We start from the raw sequence: 24,561 nt of genomic DNA, 5'->3' as shown, positions 1-24,561 counted from the left end.
CTTAACAGCTCAAATATTAGACATAGATGAAGAATTAATGTGCGCTTTTATAAAATTATAAGCTTCACATTTCTGCCTTTTTAAACCCTTCAAATATTGGCCCCATTCATTTCCATTGTAAGTGTCTCACTGTAACCTCAATATAAACATTTTTGTAAGGAAAAAGGAGGGACTAGTTGAAATAAATTTTTGTGGTAAGCAACATTAAACCACAAATGCTGTCAACTGAGCTTGACTTGTATTGAACCTGGAATATGTTTTACTGAAAAACAAGTCAAAAATGCTGACTAAGAAAATTATATTTCACAGTGTATTCAAACTCTTTTGGAAATTATGAAATGGAAATGATCAAATTATAAGATTTGTTCATAGAAAGATTTTTTCTTGCTACTGCAAATGTTACTGACAAAGGCATAATTGATACTGATCTTAGGATAATAACTGTAATTTTAGCAATTTAAATTATTAGTCATACCAACTCAATTCTTCTAAGATGATGTATTTGTATGTGTGTATGTGCAGAAGTCCATATTTGAGGATGTTGCTCTTGGCACCATTATTGTAAGTGTGAGTGCGACAGATGCAGATTCTGGCCTGTTTTCTGTCATTGAATATGGACTAGTGGATGGAGAGGGCAAGTTTGGCATCACACCGACTACGGTAAGTGTGTGTGTGTGTGTGTGTGTGTGTGTGTGTGTGTCAGGGTGAGAACACCGCAAAGACAAGATTAAGAGAAAAAAACTTTTTTTTGCTTGTCAGTAAATCACCAGAATGTTCATGTGTGTATATATATATATATATATACAGTTACAATGTTTTTTGTTATCAGGGTGACATCTACATTCTCTCTCCACTGGACAGAGAGATCAAAGACCGCTACACTCTCACAGCCTATGCTAGAGACAACCCTGGTGGAAGCCCCAATAACCGCCGAGAAAACTCAGTCCAGGTGCAAACTATGTATGGATGAGCTAATGCCTGGGAACTGTGTGAATCCAATTTAGGAGAACCTACTTCATACATCCATTAAAAATGACTTTGACACAAGTTGGATAAAAGTAATTTCAAAAATTGCTAAAATAGTAAATGTTGCTGCTAAAACAAGTTCATCATTTGTTTGCAAATACTCATTGTATAATTTGTTTGCTACTTGGTTTGATATTTTGTCATCTAATGAAATTCATCCATTTTAAGCGTGACTGAAGTATTTAAAAGTCTCCAAATATGTTTTAGGACCACTGTGCATTTAGATTGTATACAGTATGTCAGTGTTAAATCAATATTCAAACGGGTTTTGCGATCATACAGACTCATAAAGTCAAAGCAAGGATGGATAAATTGAGCCATCAAAAAGAGATATCCTGGCACAGTTAGGCATATTCGACTTTGCGTCTAGGTCTTGTTTAGGGAGGATACGAAGAGAGCATCAGCTGTGCAAATGAGGTTTCATAAGGTGTGAAGAGTGTGAGGTGGTGAGCGTCACAGTTCCTCTATTTAGACGCTGATGATATGCGGAAGGAGGAAGGAGGAAGCAAAACAAGCAGAAAATAAAAATGCCATCAGCTGGACCAGATCCATGGTTTCACTTCCACACATCTATATTCACAGAAAAAGTTGCATTATATTTAGAAAATATCTCTTAGAACCAGTTACTCAAAGACAGAGAAGTTGTCATATTGTCGAGCTTTGGACAATTGGTTAGAGGGTCCTGAATTCAAATTTGCAAAGTGCACAAGGCAAGGTTATCATTTATTTTAATTATTTAAATATTTACATTGTATACATTTTTGATAAAAGTTTGTTTACATGTCTTAAAATTATTGGACATGCTGTAATTAAGGGTGCTTTCACATTAGCACTTTAGGTGCGCACCCGGGTTCGAGAGATATGGCAGCTTGCCCGTATCTCTCCCACACCTGGCTCACCACTTGCGGTGGAAGTCTCCCGTGTATATTATGCCTGGGACATGCGTCACGGGTAATGAATAAGCATGCACTGCTCCACATAATCAGTTTCTGTGCTAGGATGTGCAGTCGAGTCTAGCGTGTACTGTACCTCATGGAAATTTATATATGGCAATTTTAGCCATGGGAAGTGAAGAAAAATATTGGTGAAATTTCAGAAAAATTGATATTTCAAAAAATGGATACTGCATTAATTTAGTTTTTTTAACAGTCAACAATTAGTAGCAGAAATCAACACATTACATTTCCCAATGCATATATATATATATATATATATATATATATATTCAGATCAGCCACAACATTAAAACCACCTGCCTAATATTGTGTAGGTCCCCCTCGAGTTGCCAAAACAGCCCAACCCGCATCTCAGAATAGCATTTTGAGATGATATTCTTCTCACCGCAATTGTACAGAGCAGTTATCTGAGTTACCGTAGACTTTTTCAGCTCCAACCAGTCTGGCCAATGTCTGTTGACGTCTCTCATCAACAAGGCATTTCCATCAGCAGATCTGACGCTCACTGGACGTTTTTATTTTTGGCACCATTCAGAGTGGGGAAAAAATGTGACATCAGTGATTTGGAGCATAGCATGATTGTTGGTGCCAGATGGGCTGGTCTGAGTATTTCTATAACTGCTGATCTCCTGGGATTTTCACGGCCGACAGTCTCTAGAATTTATTCTGAATGTTGCCAAAAACAAAAAACATCCAGTGAGCAGCAGTTCTGCTGATGGCATTTCCAAGTCTACGGTAACTCAAATAACTGCTCTGTACAATTGTGGTGCGAAGAATAATCATCTCAAAATGCTATTTTGAGATACGAGTTGGTACTGTTTTGGCGACTTGAGGGGGACCTACACAATATTAGGCAGGTGGTTTTAATATTGCAGCTGATCTCTGTGTATATATATAGATGTATGTGTGTGTGTGGCAGGTGTGGCAAAAAGTTATGTTTCGAACTTGACTTGCTGTATCCCCAGGCAGTGTTTAAATATCAAACTCTTATGCACACATTTGCATTTTTTACACAGGATATTTCAGTTTAATGCAGTTTTGCATGAGCTGCACTGCAGTAAATAAAACTTCAGATACTTGAAAAAACAATCAAATCTTTTTTTTTTTTAATTTCTCCAAAGTTAGCACCTCTGTATCAACACACAGCCCTGACATTTCAATCTTTTTCTGTCTCTTTCTCTATGTCTCACTCTGTTCAATTTAAATGGCTTTATTGGTATGATTGTGAGAATGTATGTAATAAAATAAGATGCCATATTAATATAGAATTAAACTCAAGTTAAACAGCATGAATCGGAACAATGTCTCCATCTGTCTGTCTTTCAGGTGCAGTTGACAGTTCTGGATGTGAATGACTTTCGTCCTCGCTTCTCAGAGAAAGTGTTCAGCAGGAGTGTGTTTGAGAATGAGCCTGTTGGTACATCAGTGATCACGCTGACAGCCACAGACCTTGATGAGGGAGAGAACGCATTACTCACCTACAGTCTTCAGGGCCCTGGAGCAGGTAGAACACACACACATACACATATGGACACAAGGGTTGGGTAAAATTCTGAAGTTTAGAATTGCCTCCCTTTCACTTCATGAGATGGAAATGGCTAAATGTAATTACCCATGGTCTGCAGGATGTCGAAATTGAATTTGAATTGAAATAACAGGATGATGAATTTATGGAATTGCAGTTGTCACACAACTGATGAATTTCACTAGTCTACCACAAAACAAAAATATTCATGTGTTCTTACATTTTTAAAAACTACTGAAAAATAAAATGTGACCTGCTCCATCATCTTGAGTCACTTTGCGTTTTACGAACAATAGTAAGAAGGAAAGGCTAAGCTTTAACGATTAACGATCATGTTTTTACACCTAACCATTGTCAAAATATAATCATTTATTTCGCTGCTCTCTGGAATACATTTAGGGGCCTGATATTTCTGAATAGCAATCGCACATCTGTGGATAAAGATACATCAGGCTGGTCATCCGGGTATTACGAATCATCTTTATACTTCTCATATCAACCTGCGATCTCTACAATTAAGCTAATAAGATTATTTCAACTCAATTCAATATTGTATGTCCATTTATTTAGCAATTAGTTTTGTAATAAGCTCTATAGTGAGCAGTCAGACAGATATTTCCGCAAAATAAACACCAACAGAGTCAACGGTGATTTCTTTCTTCTCACCTAAATTGAAATGCAAATCAATATTTAACGTTCATTTATTTATTTATTTGGTAGCCATTTAATAAGCGGGATAATCAATGGCCAGCCGATAATTATCGCTAAATAAAACCCTTCAGTGTGAAACAACCCTTTCATGGTTTATTTTGTGTTAGTGACTGGCTGACTGTACATTATCGCTTACTTAAATGTTGGCATATATAATAATTTAAATGCTTTTCATTTTAATTTAGTGCATTAAACTCAAGATGTGTCTCTGGGACAAAGTGCCTCTAAATAGTGGAGCAGGTTATAAATGTATTCTTAAAACCCACACTTACATTAGTTATATGAATTTCTTTGAATTCTTTTATCTTAAATTCCAATTTGAATAGCAAATCTGCATCCTGTTTACTACCTCAAATTAAATTCAAATCCAGGAAATGGATTGTAATATGAAAGGCATTTTCAGTTAAATTCTGAATGTTGCTCAACCCTGATAGATACACTCCAGTACAGCTACAGCATTTAATGATTTTGGGGATGTCTCTTCCTCTCGCCCTCATAGATGCGTTCTCTCTGAATCCTGACACGGGGCTGATGCGCTCACTGCGGTTACTGCAAAGTTTTGAGCGGTTTAATCTGACTGTGGTGGCGACTGATCATGGCAGGCCTCCACTCTGGGGCACAGCTAGTCTCCAAATCACTGTTATAGATGTCAATGATAATAGGCCTATCTTTGTGCGACCTGCCAATGGCACTATCATGCACATACTAGAGGTGTGTAGCGTGTTTGTGTGTTTGTGTTTGTGTGTGTGTGTGTGTGTGTGTGTGGGTGTGTGTGGGTGTGTGTGCATGTGTCAATTTATTACAGTTTTTCAGTTTATTCATCCTCCTATCTTTGAAGTAAAATAAATTCATACATGTACGTATATGATATTACTTTTTCTTTTTCTTTTTTTTTTTTTTTTTTTTTTAAGCTTTTAAATCAGTTTGTATATGTTGTCCAGCATCACATATAATGTTTGGCACAGGAGTCTCTCATGTTTTCTGTTTGTCTTTGCAGGAACAGCCTCCTGGGCTAGTGGTGTATGAAGTGTTTGCCACAGATGAGGATGAGGGGGTGAACGGAGAGGTTCGCTACAGCTTTTTGCAGACAGGAGCGGGAAACAGAGACTGGGAGAACTTCCATATTGATGCAGTGACTGGAGTGATCACCACTGCAGTTAAACTGGACAGAGAGAAACAAGCTCTGTACAGTGTGAGTGACCCAAATAATTCTCTTTCTTTCTTTCTTTTTTCTTTCATTTGTTCTTTTGTTCATGTGTTTTTATCTTTCTTTCTTTTGTTTGTTCCTGTATTAGTTTGTTCTATTGTTCTTTTTTTATTTGTTTGTTTATTTGTTCGTTTATTTCTTCTCCTTTTTTTTATCTGTTTGTACATTCAAATACACTGGAGTATTTTCAGGGTTGGGAGGGTTACTTTTGAAATGTATTCCACTACAGATTACAGAATACATACTGTAAAATGTAATTTGTAATTTATTCAGATTACTCAAGGTCAGTAACATAATCTAAATACTTTGGATTACTTCTTCAGCACTGGTAGATTTTTTCACTTGTTTTGACTATAAAAACTCTGTCAGTACAGTAAGACAAAATACACATGTTAAAAATACATTCTCTGAAAAACCTAAATATCTTATGCAGTGTTGTTTATCTAATCAATCTAATTGATCTTGTTTTAAGGATTTTTTGATATTTTTACAGTAAAACAATACAAAAACGATTATCAAGAATATGATTTTTGCCCTAATATCAAAGGTCTTAATAGAACATAGAAATTATGATCTAAAATGAATTTTCTTGATTAAAAAAATATGATCATGTCTGGTAACATGTGCATGTAAAATGGCTAGAAATAGCATTTTAGATTAGTCTAAAGCTGTCAATTTACACAAGGTTTATTTCTATTTCTTGTGCTCCAAACTTACTTCAAACTTACTTCTCTGTCTGCTCGTATGAATGTAACACATCATAAGAAAGTGTTTCACTGCTGTTCAAATGCACTTTGGATCACATCATTTATATGTTTAAATGTTTTCCATCTGAAAGCACTAAATAATAAATGAAACAAATTATAATAAAATGCAAAGTAATCTCTTTGGTAATCAAAATACTTTTGAATGTAACTCTATTCTAATTACCAATGATTTAAATTGTAACTGTAGTGGAATACAGTTACTAATATTTTGTATTTTAAATACGTAATCCTGTTACATGTATTCCGTTACTCCCCAACACTGTGTATTTATATACAGTAACTAAAAATGGAACAAGACACAGATGGACACGGCTGATGTATTAACAGGGTTCCTATTGCCAAGGAAAGTGTGAAAATATCAGGGAATTTTTAAATTTTGTCAGGAAATAATAAAATATCTACAGTGAATATAATTTTTTATGGTTATGCTTGGCTCCATAATATGTAATTGGCTAGAAATTGCTCTTTGTAAGTGCAATCAATATAAAATAATTTCTAAAGAAGCTATTCCTGTAAATACAATGGCTGGAAAAGTCATGACAATTCTTTGTTGAAAAGGTCTGGGAACACTTTTGGAAATAAATGACAAAAGACAAGAAACTTTCAAAATTAAAGACTTGCAAGAATAAAAAAACAAGACCCTCAAAAATATACTGTGTGTGTTTATCTCTGTATGTGTGTGTGTGTGTGTGTAGCTGGTCGTTGTGGCATATGACCTTGGACAACCTGTCCCGTATGAGACCATGCAGCCACTGCAGGTGGCACTGTCTGACATCGATGACAATGAGCCTGTCTTCCTCAAACCTCCGGTAACGTTTCAGGGTCACTCACTGATATTTTTATTAAGTGATCTTATACATTAATTGTGATGAATTGCCACAAACTGTTGAGGTTGTCTTGAAATGATCAGGGACTATGTTAAAAGTAACTTAAGTTTCTAACGCCGTTTTTTCAGCTTTGTTTCAATAAAGGCTCTTTTTGGACTGAAGTTATTTAGAACAGTTTTCATATTAAAATGAACTCTTTTATCTGAACAGATCAATGACAATTTAATTCCTCATAGTATGACCCTTTTAAGTTATGAAATGAGAAAGTTTCCCATCACTTACGGCGATTTGTGTTGTTTTGCATGTATTTTGTGTTTCAGAGAGGGAGTTTGTCATATCAGTCTCTGTCGGTACCTGAGCACTCGTCTCCTGGGACTGTTGTTGGTAATGTGACTGGTGCAGTCGACGCGGATGAGGGCTCAAATGCTATCGTCTACTATTTCATTGCAGGTGCAGACACAACACAAACCACATAAATTAAGATGTAGATGTGCTTACATCATTATCTCATGATTATATAATATTCAGCAAGTAGAAAATTAGTTTTATTTCTATTATAAGAATGTAAATTGTGATTGGACCAGATGAACATGGAATTGACCTATTTCACTCAGGTCCAGTACTAGATAAGTTCCATATGTTCATATTGATGTCCCTATTTCACAAAATTATAATATTCTTAATCAGTATTTTCAATTAGTTTTGCTGGTAAAAAAAATAACAATAATCTATACATCCAAACTATCTTTAAACCAAGAATAATTACTTGGTAATAATAAGAATAAAATGATAAAAAAAATTTATTGAATTAAGCAAATTTTTCGTACCCAACTGGCAAATGGTTGTGTCTTTTTTAAAACATTAATCTAACTAAATTTAGTGAGGTGGAACTTAAAACAAGATAAAAGTATTTGCCAGTGGGGGGGGGGGGTAAATTCTTGAAACCTAAATTCAATAATTTAAGTTTGAAAACTAGTCTTTCTATCTTGATGATGTTATCCGTTCAGTCGGATCCGACTCTCTGTGATTTCTATTGGCCGTCTCTCGCCACATTTTCCGGTCTTGGACTTTCCATTTTAGCTGTTCTGCGCCTAGGCCAGTGTCTGTTTTGATGATGTGGATCCAGCGTGTTCTTTGGAGGCTTCTTGTTCCACTGACCATTCCAAGCATCATTGCTTTCTCCAATAAAACTGATTGCATAATGTGGCCAAAGAAAGTGAGCTGGAATCTGGTGATCTTTCCCTCAAGTGACATTTCTGGCTTGTTATGTTACACAGTTACAAATGCAATTACAAGTAAATCTATCTTCTTTAGGATATTTAGATATTTTTCACTGCAAAATAAGGCAAAAATAATGATAAAGGAAATGATTTGCAGTCTAAGTAACAGTCAAACGTAGGGTTGCCACCCGTCCTGTAAAATTTGGGATCCTCCCTTATTTAAAGATCAAATGATGCGTCTCATATTGAATCAGTACGGGACGTGATTTATTCCATATTTAAGCTGATCAGATAGCGTCACAGTGAAATCATTCACGATCGCCAATTCAACATTGATAGATGTTGGAAAATTTGCCTATGGTGGGTAAGCGACCATCAGGAAAACTCCCCACATTGTGCTAAAACGTGCTAAAACTGTGGAGGGTGTGGTAAGAGACCGTCTGAAAAGTCCACATATGGTGGTAAAACTGTGGAGTTTTTATTATATAAATGTTCAATAAGATCAAACAATGTATGAATACAATCAAAGACAAGTACAGGTGGAGAAAAATAACAAGTAAAATAAATAAAAATGATTAAAATAAATACATAAATAAGATAAAGAAGACAAATCATCGAAAAAATTAATAAATAAATGTATTTTTAACATATAAATGATGTATTATTTTTTATAAGTCATTGGTCAGCAAAGTTCTCATTTTAGCATATAAGAAAGGATATACAATTTTTATTAATAATGCAAATTATCTTATTTGCATTTATTGCTAAAACTGTGGAGGATGTTGTTAGAGTCCGGAAATCCCTTATTTTAAAACTTTAAAAGTGGCAACCCTAGTCAGACGTCTCTTTCTTCATATGACGTTTCTGCACGCAGTTGCCCAGATTGCACAATTTTATTTCATCAGCACAAAATGCCAAAATTGACCGTAATGAGGAACTTAAATTTCCCTAGAGAAACAACAAAACCACATAAACACTTTACTAACCACAGTGCTGATTTTGCTCTGCAGGGGGCGATAGTGAGGGAAACTTCGGTATGAGTGTGGCCGGCGTTTTGCGGATCAAGAAAGAGCTGGATCGGGAATACATTCCAGTGTATTCGATCATTGTTAAAGCCTCCAGTAACCGCAACTGGTCTCCTCCAAGAGGTCAAAGGTCACAGAGAATACAATTGCTTGACCCAAGCCGTGACCCCACATTACAGGAATTAAGAATCTTCCTGGAGGACATCAATGACCAGCTTCCCAGATTTACCAAGCTGGAGTATACAGCAGGTAACACACAGTTATTGTACTTGTGGATTCTTAAAGACAATAATGTTTTTAAAATGATTAATATGAAAATACATAGTATTTTTAGGGGTAGGATTTTGATTTGGGTTTGAAGTGACCCCAAAAGGAACACTTAAGCCAAACTTGAAAATACATATATTTTATTATATAAGGTAACAATTGATGCTAGACCTCTTTCTCAGAACTAACTTCACTTTTCTGAGACATTTTTGAAACTACTGGTTATTGCAAAACAACTGGTCCCAATTACATTTTTAGAGGACATAAGTCAGTTCTCCTGAAGTTTTGAAATGTTTTGCTAATGCCATCTTTAAAAAAAAAAAAAATCGTATTTATTTTTGGGGGGGATACCCAATGGCTTGGCGTTTGGTTATCTCATACATTGACATTCATACAGTACATTAAGTGTGGCTTAAGTGTTCAAATACCTTTTGGGGCCACTGCATATAACAGGTATGTGTGCGTTCGTGTGTGCTTACCTGTTCCCCTTCTCTCTCTCTGTCAGGTGTGGCTGCAGATGCCAAGGTGGGCTCTGATCTGATCCGAGTTCAAGCGATTGACAATGATATCGGCAACAACAGTCTCGTTCTTTATCACATTTTGTCCATCCGCTACATCAAACTACAGTCCAACGACTCTGAAGACATGGGCAACGTCTTCATAATTGGTCTGTGTGCTCTTTTAATACTCAACTCTTTTAATACTCAACTCTATAATAAGGAATTTATTAAAGGTACAGTATTTGCTAAGGCAAGCATCAGTTTTACTATTGCTCATACTTGGGGTCAGGGATTTGTGTACCTTGTCCTGCTATTGCTGCTATTACTTTTCAAGTGCCTGGCGGTTAATAAAATGGGCAAAAAATCCTAGACTATCATAGAGACTTACTATGTAAACAACTACATAGCAACAAACTAACAAACATTCTGAACACCTTAGAAACCACAACAAAACACCCTGGTAACCACCTAAACCTTTCTATCTTTATCTTTTATTTTCAGGAGAAACGGACGGCATCATTCGGACATATGATCTGTTCATGGCATATGCTCCGGGTTATTTTGTGGTGGAGGTGTTGGCGAGAGATCTTGCTGGTCATAGTGACATGGCTATAGTGGGCATTTACATTCTTAGAGATGACCAGCGGGTGAAGATTGTCATTAATGAGATACCAGAGCGTGTGCGGCTGTTTCAGGAGGAGTTTATAAGCCTGCTCTCAAACATCACAGGCGCCATAGTCAACACTGATGATGTACAGGTGAATATGTGTGTTGCAATGATTAGTATCTTGAAATGTTTACAAAATCAACTCATAGGAATATTCTGGGTTCAAAAACAAATCAAGCTCTCTTAGTACTGAATTACTACAGACAATAGTTTTGACTTAACAATGAAAGTTATTGCACTGGAACAAATGTTAAAGCACACAGGGGCAGATTCTCTAAACAGTTGCACCACTTTTGCGTGTGGTATTAGTGCAAATACCTGCATCAAATTCACTAACCACAATAAAGTTTATAGGGTGCAATTAGTGCTGAATTTTCACTGTGTCTTCAATATTTAAATGAAGTCATTATCATTCCATTCCGCACAAACACGCCTCTTTCTATGTAAATTAGGCTCATTACAGATTGTGCTTTTTACAAAAATCTCACATTGCTCTATTAATGCCAAATGAAAGTAGGCAGTAATTTTCAACCAATAATTTCAGCCGTAATTAATCCAATACTCATCAAATGATGTTGAAGAGCGTTATAACCTGGCATATATCCAGATGCACGGTGTCATCACACACACGTTATGCATGCTTAAGAGATGGTCTAGATGTCTGGATCAAAGTGATGCTGTTTAGTCCAGGCAAGGTGGGTCAAATACGGTGGTCTTCGGCATCCTCGTCTATATTGCACTCAGAATCGGACCACGAGATCAGAATTGTGCATTCAAATTGCATTCAGCAGCGATTTTGTAAACACTTTTGCACAGTTGCCTGATCTGCATAATTCCTTTAGTGAATCAGTCGCTAAACGAGCGCAGTTAGTGTGTGCAAATAAACAACGCTTTTAGTGGTCACAATTCATTCTTAGTGAATCTGCCCCACACTGTTTGGAAAATATATCCACAAGATTTTGTAAGTGTTTATATGAGACTAATGTATTAAAATCACTCGATAACCTTGTCTGTGCAAAGTTATATCTAATCTTTCAACTCGTCAAGACCATGGAGAGCCATTAAATCCAGTAACTTTCTCATGATACATACAATGATACCAGAAATGCACTGTTTACATGGAGTAAACTCCACCGACAGGAATTACACTAGTAATGAGAAGTAGTTTTATTCGTCTAGAAAAATAGTCCCATTGGTAAAAGTATGATTTATAAAATAAAGTGTTATTATAAAATTTTAAGCACTTTAACAAAAACACAATCTTCACATTTCTGCTTTAAAACCCTTCAAAATTCTTCACCTCATAGACTTCCACTGTTTGTGCATTACTGTAAACCAGAGTAAGATGTTACTTTCATGCTACATTCAAGACATTACAATATGTTTTTCTGTAAAGCTGTTTTGAAGCAGTGTGTATTGTGAAAAATGCTATACAAATAATAATTACTTTCTATGAGTGAATCAAATTCAATCATTGTATTTATAAGCATACTTGGAAATAAAACGGATTCTGAAATGTTTCTTTCTCGTAGTTTCATGTTGATAAAAAGGGAAGAGTGAACTTCGCTCAAACCGATGTTCTGATTCACGTAGTCAACAAGCAGACCAACCGAATTTTGGATGTGGAGAGGTATATTCCAAACACGACTAATAACTTATGATTTGCATTAGGATGGTCCACTGTCTCTTTGATCATTTGAGAAAGGATTAATTGATTTATTCATTCAGAGTGATTCAGATGATTGATGAGAATATGGAGCAGTTGAGGAATCTGTTTAGAAACTACAACGTTCTGGACGTTCAGCCTGCCGTGACGGCACGTGCACCTGATGACCTCTCCACCTTACAGGTGTGTGTGTGTGTGTGTGTGTGTGTGTGTGTGTGTGTGCGCGCGCGCGCGCGTGTGTATTTATCACTTTGTGGGGACCAAATATCCCCATAATGATAGTAAGACATGACATTTTTAACCTTGTGGGGACATTTTGTCGGTCCCCATGAGGAAAACAGCTTATAAATCATACTAAATTATGCTTTTTGAAAATTTTAAAATGCAGAAAGTTTTCTGTGAGGGTTAGGTTTAGGGGTTGTGTTTGGTTTAGGGGATTGAATATATAGTTTGTACAGTATAAAAACCATTATGTGTGTGTGTGTGTGTGTGTGTGTGTGTGTGTGTGTGTGTGTGTGTGTGTGTGTGTGTGTGTATTTCAGCTTGTATTGTTTTAGAAAGAATACATTACACTGTATAAACATATGCATATTTATGTTTTAGATGGCCATTATTATTTTGGCAGTGTTACTCTTCCTTGCTGCCATGTTGTTTATCTTGATGAACTGGTATTACCGCACAGTGTGAGTATTTCTGTCTATTTTGATGCCTCTTAATGTTTGCAGAACATTTTAATAAATGTCCTTTTTAAACAAGCTGATTTCAGTGCATGTAATATCCTGAATAAACTGAGTTTAGAAAAGTTTAGAAAAACTTTTACAAGAGCACAATACTTTGTGCTCTTGTAAAAGTACCTAGATCCTGTTCTGACACTTTGAAATGCCACTGTCCTATTCAGTCGCTTCCTATCTATTGAAATGGTCTCCTCAGAAATACATAACAAGGTATCTCACCCAGTTGTGTGATAAACATCTGTTTGTTTGTGTTTGAATTTTTGACAGACACAAGAGGAAGCTGAAGGCAGTCGTGGCTGGCTCCACAGGTAAGCTGAATGGAATGTTCTGTACATCCATGAGGATGAAACTGGGACGAGCCTTGCACAAACCAAGAAGACAAACTTGGTTTTGTGTTGTAATAGTAACAGCATGTTTGTTCACATTCTCTCTCTCTCTCTCTCTCTTGGCAGGGAATCAGGGATTGATGGATATACTGGATATGCCCAACACTAACAAGTACACATTTGAAGGGTGAGCGAGATAACAGATACTGATACTTATCAACAAACAACACACACGCATACCTAATTCCAGTTAAGTGTGGTCACAGTGTTTTTCTCTTCATGAAGTAACAACCAGACCACAGGTTACCAGTGAATTTTAGCAGAATTCACTCATGTCATTGGTTTGGTTTGTGTATTTTTACATGCACAGCTACCCTGCTGAAAAGACCAGCTTAACTAGCTATTCCCATGCTGGCCTAGGCTGGTTTATGCTGGTTTAGTAATAAGTCTAGCTGGTGAACTATGTAGCATAGCCATGTTATTCACCAGCAAACCATCCAGAACACTCTAGCAAAAATCTAGTTATATTTTTTATTTTTGGGCAGCTTTTCCACTACTGCTTTTCAGCATCTTGCTTTGATGCCCAATTCACAAACACATTACTGTGAACGAGATTATAAATAATTTGCTTCACTCTGGATAGCAATGCCCACAGTGAAATCTCATTGGTCGAAAAGTTTGTCAGACATAGCTGTATATTGAACTTCATGTATGTTCCGATTGGCTGTGATTTTTGTCGCTGTTGTTGGCTCTATTTTTTTTTAAATGAATCAGTCAAATAGGTTCATGAATCAGTTTAGTTTGTGAATCAAGAGTTATCGGTTTGAATCTCACTCACCCACTGAAGCGCAACACATTTTCAGTCATATCCGATTCAAAATGATCCAAGAATGGTAACTGTGATTTGAACTAGTGGTTCATATGACAATATGTAGATGAATGTACACATAGATTCACAAGAACATTTTGTGTAATATATAATATTTTAATTTGAAATCATTCAAATATGTTAGAAAACATAGTGTATTATATTATCATGCACAGATTGTAAGCTTTAATCAACTATATCAAACCAAACTGTTAATCTTTATGTGTGTGTGTGTGTGTGTGCGTGTGTGTGCGTGTGCGTGCGTGTGTGTGCGTGTGTGTTTTAGAGCAAATCCAGTGTGGCTGGATCCTTTTTGCAGGAACCTGGAGTTAGCTGCGCAGGCGGAACATGAGGACGACCTGCCTGAAGACCTGAGTGACATCACTGACCTGTGGAACAGCCCAGCTCGCACACATGTAATGCAGCTAAATAAATTGTTATGAAAAGAATATACATTGACATATTCTCTTTGTATTGTAGTAAACTGGTGGTTTGACTTTGTAGGGTACATTTGGACGGGAGCCTCAGGCCTCTAAACCAGAGGAAGACCGATATCTACGAGCTGCTATTCAGGAATATGACAACATTGCCAAACTAGGGCAAATCATGAGGGAGGGGCCCATCAAGGTGAGAACATTGACTACATGGACATGTGTTTTAAAATATAACTTCATAAAAGCCTGTTATGGTAGGAGAGCATTTCAAACTAGCAAACCAAATAATAATCTTTGACAGAAAACAACAAACAGGTAATTCGATCATCCAGTACACCATGTCCTAACAAGGTACCACAATTCGTGGTCAGCTGATATAGATTATTTTTAAGGTGCATTCAGTATTTTATTTTTTTTTGCTAATTGCTAAACTTTTAAACAGAAAGAAACCGTAATAGCTGAATAGTGTTTTTGAAAAATACTGTTTAAATTGGCTCACTCTTGTTAGCTCCGCCCACATTGAAATTTCATTAGTCCAAAATCCTGCTTGACATAGCTATACTCTATATTAAACATCAAAAATGTTCCAATTTGCTGTGAATTTGTTAAACTACCATTGTAAAATTACGTTGGAAAGTTGTAGCATCGCACCTGTTTAGGACGTGGTGTTACAGTACTTATATTACACTTGTACAGCTTTTTTTTAGCTACAGTAATTTGTGAGGCCTGATTTCCAGACACAAACTCAGATTACAAAAGATATTTTTAATTTATAGTTGTTATTTGTGAACAAGATTCTTGAAAACAAGATTTTTGGGAAACTGATATATGTGAGGTTAGACATGTTCTTAGTGAGATGAATGATCAAAATCGTGTTTAAGAATTCAGTTCATAAGACACAACATGACCAATCCTGCCATCCAATCAGGGCTCGCTGCTCAATGTGGTACTAGATGATTACCTGAGACTCAAAAAGCTGTTTGCCGCTCGCTTGGTCACCAAGTCAACCAGCCATGGTGACCAGTCATCAGTGACAGAGGTGGGCATTGTGACAGGGTGCTGTGTTTGCTCTTCCTCACTGCTGGCTGACTGTGTCTTCACCCTGTCCTATCAGTAGAAACCCTGGGTTCTCCTGCTGACTTTTGCTTCTGTTGTTCTCCACACTGAGTCATGTGACCCGGCTGATGTTTCCCCAGACTCCTGCTGTACATGAGCTCAGTTTTCTCTGCTCATCGTTCTTCACTGCTTCACTGATGTGTTGTTGCTCTCTCTTGGTGTGTTCTTAAAAACTGGAGTCAAATTGTGAATCTTCTTGTTGTTAATCTTTATTTCTCTCTTCCTCCCTCACATCCATCCACCAATCCGTAATTCCATTTATCATCCCATCCATCTCTCCATTTATCATTTCATTCATATATTATTCCATCATCCATCTATCCATCCATTCATGCATAATTTGATTCATTCATCATTAATTTCATCCTTCCTCCAATCAATAATTCAATGCATCCATTCATCCACCCACCAATCCATCATTCCATCCATAACCCATGCATCCACCAATCCATAATTCCATGCATCCATCCTTCCATCGCAATCCACCCATCTCTTTCATTCCATCCATCATCCATCCACCAATCCACAATTTTATGCATTCATCCATTCACCAATTCATCCATCTCCATTATTACATCCATCCACAATTCCATGCATCCATCCATTATTTTAACCACCCACACATCCATCCATTCTCCATGTCGTCTACTCTTAGTTGATCCAGAGTGACCTGGATGATGACGATGACGATCGTGTTGGTGGAGGTCGAGGAACCATTCGCTTCAAGCACAAGCTCCCGATTGAACTGAGGGGTCCCGACGGGGTGCATGCTGTTCACGGCAGCACGGGCACTCTTTTGACCTCTGACATCAACAGTCTGCCTGAAGATGACCAGCGGGCTCTGGCACGCTCGCTCGAAGCTTTGCACGCTGACGGCGGATTGTATGCCGAAAGAAACGCCCGAACCGAATCCGCAAAATCAACGCCTTTACACAGAAACAAGGGCAGCAATACTCTGTCTCAGAGTCCGTTAGAGATCACAGAATTATGACTAGCAGAGGCCTCGCTGGTCTGAGACAAGTGACAACGTGCACACCACTCCTGGCTCTGTATTCTTCTTCGTAAATGCTTTACTGCGGTGTGGAGAGGAGTTCAGGTTTGTTAGGGCCAGGTGTGAAGAAGGTGTAGATGTGTGTGGATAAGGAATACCCAAATAAAGTGTGGCCCAAAGACCTCGAAGGGCTTAATTACAAGTGACCATACTCTAACCACACACTCACACTGCAAATGATAAACGAATGCACTCTCAGACCAGTAGAAGGCCAAACATGGACACAAGTTTTAATGTAGTTAGTTATTTAATATTTGAAGGAGCACCAGGGAAAAGTATGACAAAGAATATTAATAATTTTAACTGATTTTAATCACATATCTCAAGGACTTTTCACACTACACATAAACCTGGGTTAATGTATGTTTTAATCTCATTTAAGCTACTTCTTTTTTTTATTCTTTTGCAGAACCCTCTCAAAAAAGGTATGAGGTGTTGTCAGGGGTGTACAGTGTGCAACAGCAATGTGCTCTCAGAGTAGTTTAGCAACAGAAAACCAATCAAAAGTTAAAGTACTTTCCTCATTATATTCATGCACATCTACAGTCGCAAAAACAGTCTTTAGCTTCAGAATCTGACGAAAACGTTGAACACTTAAAAGTGGCACAGTGACATCACTGCTTTAGAGTGAAGAGACAGTATTATTTTATCAGTTTTTTTATGTTTAAGAGGACATAAAGGTGATGTGTGTCATTTTTTAGATGTTTAAACACTATCTTCTTTCCCTGTTTAATTGCAGAGACAACTATAAATAAGCCATTCGTATGTTGATTTCCACAAAAAACACTGTAGCATTTTAAAACATCACTCTATTTGTTTGAGCATCCTGACCAACCCAACATAGCTACATTGACTCAACCAATATTATGTGTTTGGGACAGGGTGGGACTATATGTTTGGTCATTTTCAGCAAACCTGAAAACAGTCATTATTTTTAGCATTTTGTTTTAGTGATGCTTGGACCAATTCATACAAATTCATACCCACTAACCCTGGGTTAAGTAGGAACAGTGCAAAACGTTGAACAAGATAACCTTGGATTACGTTAACCCACGTTACCTTGAAAATAGACCTTTCTAGTGTGAAAACCCATCAGATATAAAGAGAACAAAAGTCATTAAATAGACTGTACATGACGCTGCTTTTTAGTGCTGTTCTTTACAGATAAGAACCAAAACAGTTTGTGGAGTCAACCATAAATTTAAGACATCCTAAAAAGGTTTGAAAGCAATCCATCCCCGAACTCTATCCAAACAAAGAAAACTGAAAGACTATAGTACATTCAAGATTAAAATATTTAATGATCTAATGTGGAAAGCAGTCCATACACTGTTTCCATTGAACTTACTTTGGCCAGAGGTTTGTCTGGTCAAATAGACAAAGAAAACACATTTCATTTTTGCTTTGACTGTGGGACTATCAACAGCAGTGAAACAAGGGCATTAAAGCTCATAAGGTTACAACAAATCTTTAGACACTTGAACTTAACTTGAACTTTAAAAAAGGGGGAAAAAATAAAAAGTCAAGCTATAATGTTTCCGCACAGCCATTGACAGAACACTGCCACCTAAGGGGGAAAACCATATCTTTATTTTCCTTTACTTTTTTTATATATATAAAAAAACTGAAAGAGTACAAAAGATATTTTTGAAAAAATGTCCTACCAAACTGAGTTGTGTAGATTGTTGTATTTAAGTGTATTTATTTTTCAACTTATTTTATACCAGATTGTTTTAACAGTTGTGTATGTTGTATGGCATTTATTTTTTTGTATTCCCCTTTTTGTAAACTTTTTTTTGTTGTTGTCATTATTGTCTTGTCAATAGCGATGAGGCTGTAGATGGAAAAACCTTTGTAGATAATGTTGGAATAAATGAAATATGCAACAGTTTTGCCTTAAGGTCATGAAGATGATATTAACCAAACCGAAAGTCATCATGGAGACAGCATTCCTCTTTGTATTAGTGCTCACTGAGAGGATATTAAAGACAGTTTATAACAAGTGTTTCACAGGACAGAATTATGAATTAAGTCCTGGTAAATATAATGACTTGGCCTGATAACAGCATTCAAAATAAAAACAATTCCAACCTACATTTCATTTATACATATATGTGCGTGTGTTATATTGGTATATATTTTCAACCCAAAGTTGTTCAAAATAAATAATAATAAAAAAAGTTTAGATTCACATTGCATTGAGATGTGATGTACTTTTGTTTTATACAGATATTCTTCTGCCATCTTGTGGCACTTATACAGTCATACAATACTACTAATCCATTGATAAGGGGTTTTCCAATGGTGGGAGAGCACTGGGCAATAAATATAATACAATTGCATGATTGCACATTATATGCATACAGAAAATTGCTGAAGTTTTCTTTTTGTAAAATTTAAAATGTGAAAAAGACAACTTTTAAAAAAAACTAAATTTTTGCAACATCAAACTTTATTGACTTACTGAGCTTTAGAATGGCTATCACTGACTTTACTTTGTTTGGTACCAAGGCAAGTCAGCAAAATAAACTGAATGAGACAATATTATAGGTCAGATATAGCCTCTGATTGGTTAGAGTAACAGAGGTGATTACTGGTAAAGATGTACAGGGTCGGCGTGTGGTTGGTGAATATCAAAGTCTGATCAAATCAGGTTCTGATTGTTGTGCATCAAAGTATCTTTTTGTAGGTCTGGTGGGACTTCCATTATGTGGCACGTGCTGTGGAGCTGCCCGTCAGAGTCATTTTCTTCAGCGTTCGATTAAGCTACAAAGAGAGGGAGTAAAAGAGGTCAAATAAATTTGACACCAATATGTATATGTTAATTCAAATATAGATATACAGATGACTGTATAGGGAAACCATGTTGCATTGTGTATTGAAGAACTGTAAGGTGTTCCTCCTTAAACTTGTGGATCTGTCAGATAAAGAAATCTCCATAACGACGTGCAACCTTGGTGTCTGCAATATGGATCATGTCCTGATGAAAGAGAGAGAGATACTGGTAATGAATGCATGTTAACACAAACAAACAGGTTAACATTAAATATACACAATGTGTAAACACTTTCCTAATACGATATTGAAATCTGATTATTCAAAATTAGTTTTATTTACCTCCTAAATAAAACCTATGACACAATACAACATTTTATGATTAAATTAGGGCTATCAATTCATATAATACATTTTGTATTTATTAATTTTTTTGTTGCTCACAATCTTAAATTCATAATTTATAAACATTTGCATCTAAATATTTTTTACCCCTGGCAATGTTCAACATATATAGAGCATTAAACAGTTACACGACTCCCCCACACCTATTGATCAATGCATAAGTATTCACAGCCTTTGCTCAATACTTTGTTGAAGCATCCTTTGGCACCAATTACAGCCTCAAGTCTTTTTGTGTATGATGCTACAATCTTGGCACACCTACTTTTGGGCAGTTTCTCCCATTCTTCTTTGCAGGACCTCTCAAGCTCCATCAGGTTGGATAGGGAGCGTCGGTGCACAGCCATTTTCAGATCTCTCCAGAGATGTTAATTCGGGTTCAAGTCTGGGCTCTGGCCACTCCTTTGTTATCTTGGCTCTGTGCTTAGGGTCGTTGTCCTGTTGGAAAATGAACCTTTGCTCCAGTCTGAGGTCCAGAGTGCTCTGGAGCAGGTTTTCATCAAGGATGTCTCTGTACATTGCTGCATTCATCTTTCCCACGATCCTGACTAGTCTCCCAGTTCCTGCCTACTGAAAAACATCCCCACAGCCTGATGCTGCCACCACCATGCTTCACTGTAAGGATGGTATTGGCCAGGTGATGAGCGGTGACTGGTTTCCTCCAGACATGACACTTGCCATTCAGGCCAAAGAGTTCAATCTTTGTTTCATCAGACCAGAGAATTTGGTTTCTCATGGTCTCAGAGTCCTTCAGGTGCCTTTTGGTAAACTCCAAGCAGGCTGTCATGTGCCTTTTACTGAGGAGTGGCTTCTGTTGCAGAGATGGTTGTTCTTCTGGAAGGTTCTCCTCTCTCTACAGAGAAATGCTGGAGCTCTGTCAGAGTGACCATCGGGTTCTTAGAAATAGCGTGTGGCACGCACAGAGCCGAAACTGCACAAACTCCCTTTCGTTTTTAAGCAAGCACTCAGTGCTGATTCGGACAGGCATAAAATAACTTAAGTGATTGGGGTGTTCATTGTCAATGATATGTTTCCCTACTCACTGACGAAGATGTGTGATTTGCTGCCGATGCATGTAGCGTAATAGTGCAGGTATTAAGTTAAAACTGATTAGAGAAAAGGGTTTATTAGTTAAAGACCCATCCAAAATACTGTGAAAAAAACGCTTTAATTATTAACAAACTACAAATGCTGAATGAATGGTTTGGACTCACTGAGGATGTAGTTGAAGAGGTTGCAGTAATTATAGTAAGACTCGAACCTCTGGTCAAGTGTTGGACCTCCCTACACATGAGAAGATGATTCATTGTTAACAACAATGAAAGATACAAGACACCAGGCTAGTTTGAGATTAACAAATTCTGCGCACAGGCAGGGGCATGCTGGTTAGAAATCTGTCCAACTTGCTGTGATGTCATTGCAACGTATGTCAAAAATAATCTCGAGAGAGCAAGGTGGCCATCTTGCTTTCTCCCAGCTGTGCAAACTGCAAGCATGACAGAAAATGACTTACTGACAACACAGCTTAATGCTTATTGGCTTAAACAACCATGATTTTTTGTTCTCTTCTAAAGTGTTTGATTTTTAAACTCCGATATTATGTTTTTATTAGGGGCTGCGTCATGTCCCGGGCATAATAAATACAGGAGCTGATTTACAGAGAATGGAGACATCACATGCAAGTGGTGAGCCAAGTGTGGGAAAGATACAGGCAATCTGCTGTATCTCTTCGAATTGCCCTTAAACGCTAATTAACTGTCATCTGAATCAGTGTTAAAAGCTAAACAGCATAACGGAAGCATGTTAAATATACTTGTAAAAAAGATTTATACCTGTAGAAATATTTTAACATGTACATATTTAAACAACTAAAATAAATGATAAATCAAAAGTATGAAGTAAAAATAGTTATAATTATATTTGAATGTTTGTTATAATGTACTATATCCCATGAATAATCGTGATTAATCACAGAAAACTGTGAGGTTAACACTCTGACAGTGTGATCTCTGTATGGGATATGATATTGTTGCCATATTTCTAAAATATCTAAATTACTTTATTAAACTAAAAATGGATGAAAAAGACATTACTTTAGGGGGAAATTAAATAACAGATCCATGGGGTGACTTGTTCATCATATTCATTTTCATTTAAAAGAAACCGAATTGCAATAGCATCTACTTCTTCAGCAACTCCTCCCCTGACTGCAGCCACCTACTCTCATCAAATGTCAAGGTGAGACATTTGTCATCTCAAACGAGCCTACTTTCTTCACATCAGACAAGAGCCGACACTCAATCTAGGGGGCTAAATCTATATTTCCAGACACTTTCCTCCAAACAAAATGTAAGAAAGACTTTCAAGAACATGTTTAACAAGATATACGAGCAGACATACTCACGCTGACTTTGGCATAAATGTGTCTGTAGTACAGCTCTTTGTAGAGGATCAAGAAAACAGCATCTGAACAAAACATCATGCCTAGGTCAACAAAGAAAATGATTCCTTCAAATTGCTCAAACAACAGACTTTTCACAGACTGTGATGGTTGATTTCCACCTTAATTTAGCAGGATAAGTCTTGTATGATATATAAGATTAGCCTGCTATACTTTACTTCCACATTCCAAACCCGGAAATGTGGAAAGGGTCCATTCAAATGTTCTGCTTCCTGAATGCTCCAATCTCGTAGATCTTCTGTTCAATGCTCTCGCTGGACACACGGTTGGCCTACAGCTTGTAAACCTTCTGGTCGATCAGGTCAGAGATGGTTTTATGGAAATACTGCAGGAGGTTCTTGATGACCTCAGGGATCATGTGGTACGTCTGCTGATGCTCATACTTACGTTCATAAGCCAGATCAGCTTTAGGGTCACCAACACAAGACGTACAGTTTATATAGCTTTGGTTTTCAGTTTTCTACCTGCTTTACATTTATGGTGCTGCAAGCAATTTTAGCTGTTCAGCAACTTCCACAAGACTGTGCTGTAAAATTAGACACACCCCCTCTTTCCAAAACACCGCTCTCCGTATATCGCATTGAGGCCAAGTGCATCTTCACATGGTTGTGAAGTGGATTCTAAAAACTAATGACTCACCCTTCACGGTTTATTTTAAGCAAATACCATGCATTAATAAATTATATATGTTGTGTATAAGTGATGCAGGTTTATCCACTTGTGTTTATTTAGCCAACATGCTCTTAGCGTGTACATGTATCAAACACTCTCTCATGTGTCCCTCACTGTAACACCAGGAACGTACACTCACACTCGCATCCTCAACCGAATAAGACATGATGAAGTTTATTCCTCTGTTTTCGGTTAATTTTGTGTATAAACCTCAATGCTACCGGCTGACCATGCAGTATGGAGGGAAGAATGGAAGTACGTTGCAGCTCTTTCCGGTGATGGAGCCACGATTGTGGGACATATCGCGGTATATCGGCGAAATAACTTCAGCTGTTTATATTTGGGACACATTAACTAAATATTAGTTGTGTAAAATAGCAAATGGTCAATTTGGTGTAAAATTCTAGAGATAGTCTACAATTAGCAGACGCTTTTATCGAAAACGACTTCGACTTTTATTGAAAGCAAGAGATTCATCCTAAGGAAATGACGTTAGAAGTGTCGCCAAGATGAAAGCGTGAAAGAACAATTTAAGAATGTATCCCCATATTTTTCCCCCAATATAAGGAATTTATATTAGTGATCTATCATGTTTGCATTAATGAGTAGCCATGGTTATTAGCTAAGTTGAGATACCGTGATTTTCCTCCAGGGGGCGCTCGCAGAGATCTATACCAAAATAATAATACAATTAAAGTAGTAGTTTATTAGCATGGTTGTAATAGAATACAATATTGCCACGGTATTAATATACATAGACAATATGTACCAACAAAGTTGCTAAAAACCTCTGCGCTTTTACCATAGGAAAAAGTTTAACAGTCAACTAGGGTCATGTCTAGAAGCTGCTGTTTAAGACATTTCTCTCTTTTAGAACTGGAAAATGTTTCTAAATGAGATTTAGTTTGTGTTCCAGAGCTCGCGCTCATTTTCAGTCGAATCGCAAAGAAAAATGCAAACAAATGTGTCCCCACTCAAGATATACGTTACCACTTGCCCACCGAGTCAAACTTATAACGTGAAATGTAGATTTTAGAGCTTGAATTGATCTTCAAAACTGACTGTTCATCAAAATAGACCATTTAAAATAATATTTTAGGAGCACCCCTCGTTGCTGTGTGACATCAAATTAACGCCATGTAAGAATCTCACGAGATTGACGAAAGAGGGATCCCTTCTAGACAGGACCGTCAACTAGCGCGTTACGACAATAAGTCGACGTTTGCGGATAGCATACATTTGAATGGAAAGAGACGTAAACTGACAACTACCTGTCGCAAAATTGTCCGTTTATACTCTTATAAACAGCTATTTATATGAGTAAACTCCACACATAGTTAATTCCAAAATGATTGTTC

General features: G+C 37.0%; 1 protein-coding gene across 1 annotated transcript in view; it reads left to right on the top strand.

The window, feature by feature from the left end:
* Positions 1-16,849, top strand: part of LOC127660455 (cadherin-23-like) — a 35,958-nt gene extending 19,109 nt beyond the window's left edge. The window contains exons 15-33 of the mRNA XM_052150698.1: positions 523-660; positions 830-949; positions 3,309-3,486; positions 4,718-4,929; positions 5,216-5,410; positions 6,888-7,001; positions 7,340-7,469; positions 9,250-9,513; positions 10,037-10,198; positions 10,533-10,789; positions 12,231-12,328; positions 12,427-12,547; positions 12,968-13,047; positions 13,366-13,406; positions 13,551-13,611; positions 14,579-14,708; positions 14,797-14,919; positions 15,655-15,765; positions 16,498-16,849. Of these exons, the coding sequence (XP_052006658.1) occupies positions 523-660; positions 830-949; positions 3,309-3,486; positions 4,718-4,929; positions 5,216-5,410; positions 6,888-7,001; positions 7,340-7,469; positions 9,250-9,513; positions 10,037-10,198; positions 10,533-10,789; positions 12,231-12,328; positions 12,427-12,547; positions 12,968-13,047; positions 13,366-13,406; positions 13,551-13,611; positions 14,579-14,708; positions 14,797-14,919; positions 15,655-15,765; positions 16,498-16,833 (2,871 nt within the window). The 3' untranslated portion in view covers positions 16,834-16,849. The remainder of the gene's footprint in view (positions 1-522; positions 661-829; positions 950-3,308; positions 3,487-4,717; positions 4,930-5,215; positions 5,411-6,887; positions 7,002-7,339; positions 7,470-9,249; positions 9,514-10,036; positions 10,199-10,532; positions 10,790-12,230; positions 12,329-12,426; positions 12,548-12,967; positions 13,048-13,365; positions 13,407-13,550; positions 13,612-14,578; positions 14,709-14,796; positions 14,920-15,654; positions 15,766-16,497) is intronic.
* Positions 16,850-24,561: the final 7,712 nt, after the last annotated feature.

Source organism: Xyrauchen texanus, chromosome 20, assembly GCF_025860055.1.
Source record: "Xyrauchen texanus isolate HMW12.3.18 chromosome 20, RBS_HiC_50CHRs, whole genome shotgun sequence".
In the NCBI taxonomy this organism is placed as follows: domain Eukaryota; kingdom Metazoa; phylum Chordata; class Actinopteri; order Cypriniformes; family Catostomidae; genus Xyrauchen; species Xyrauchen texanus.
This window is presented reverse-complemented; position numbering and strand designations above follow the sequence as displayed.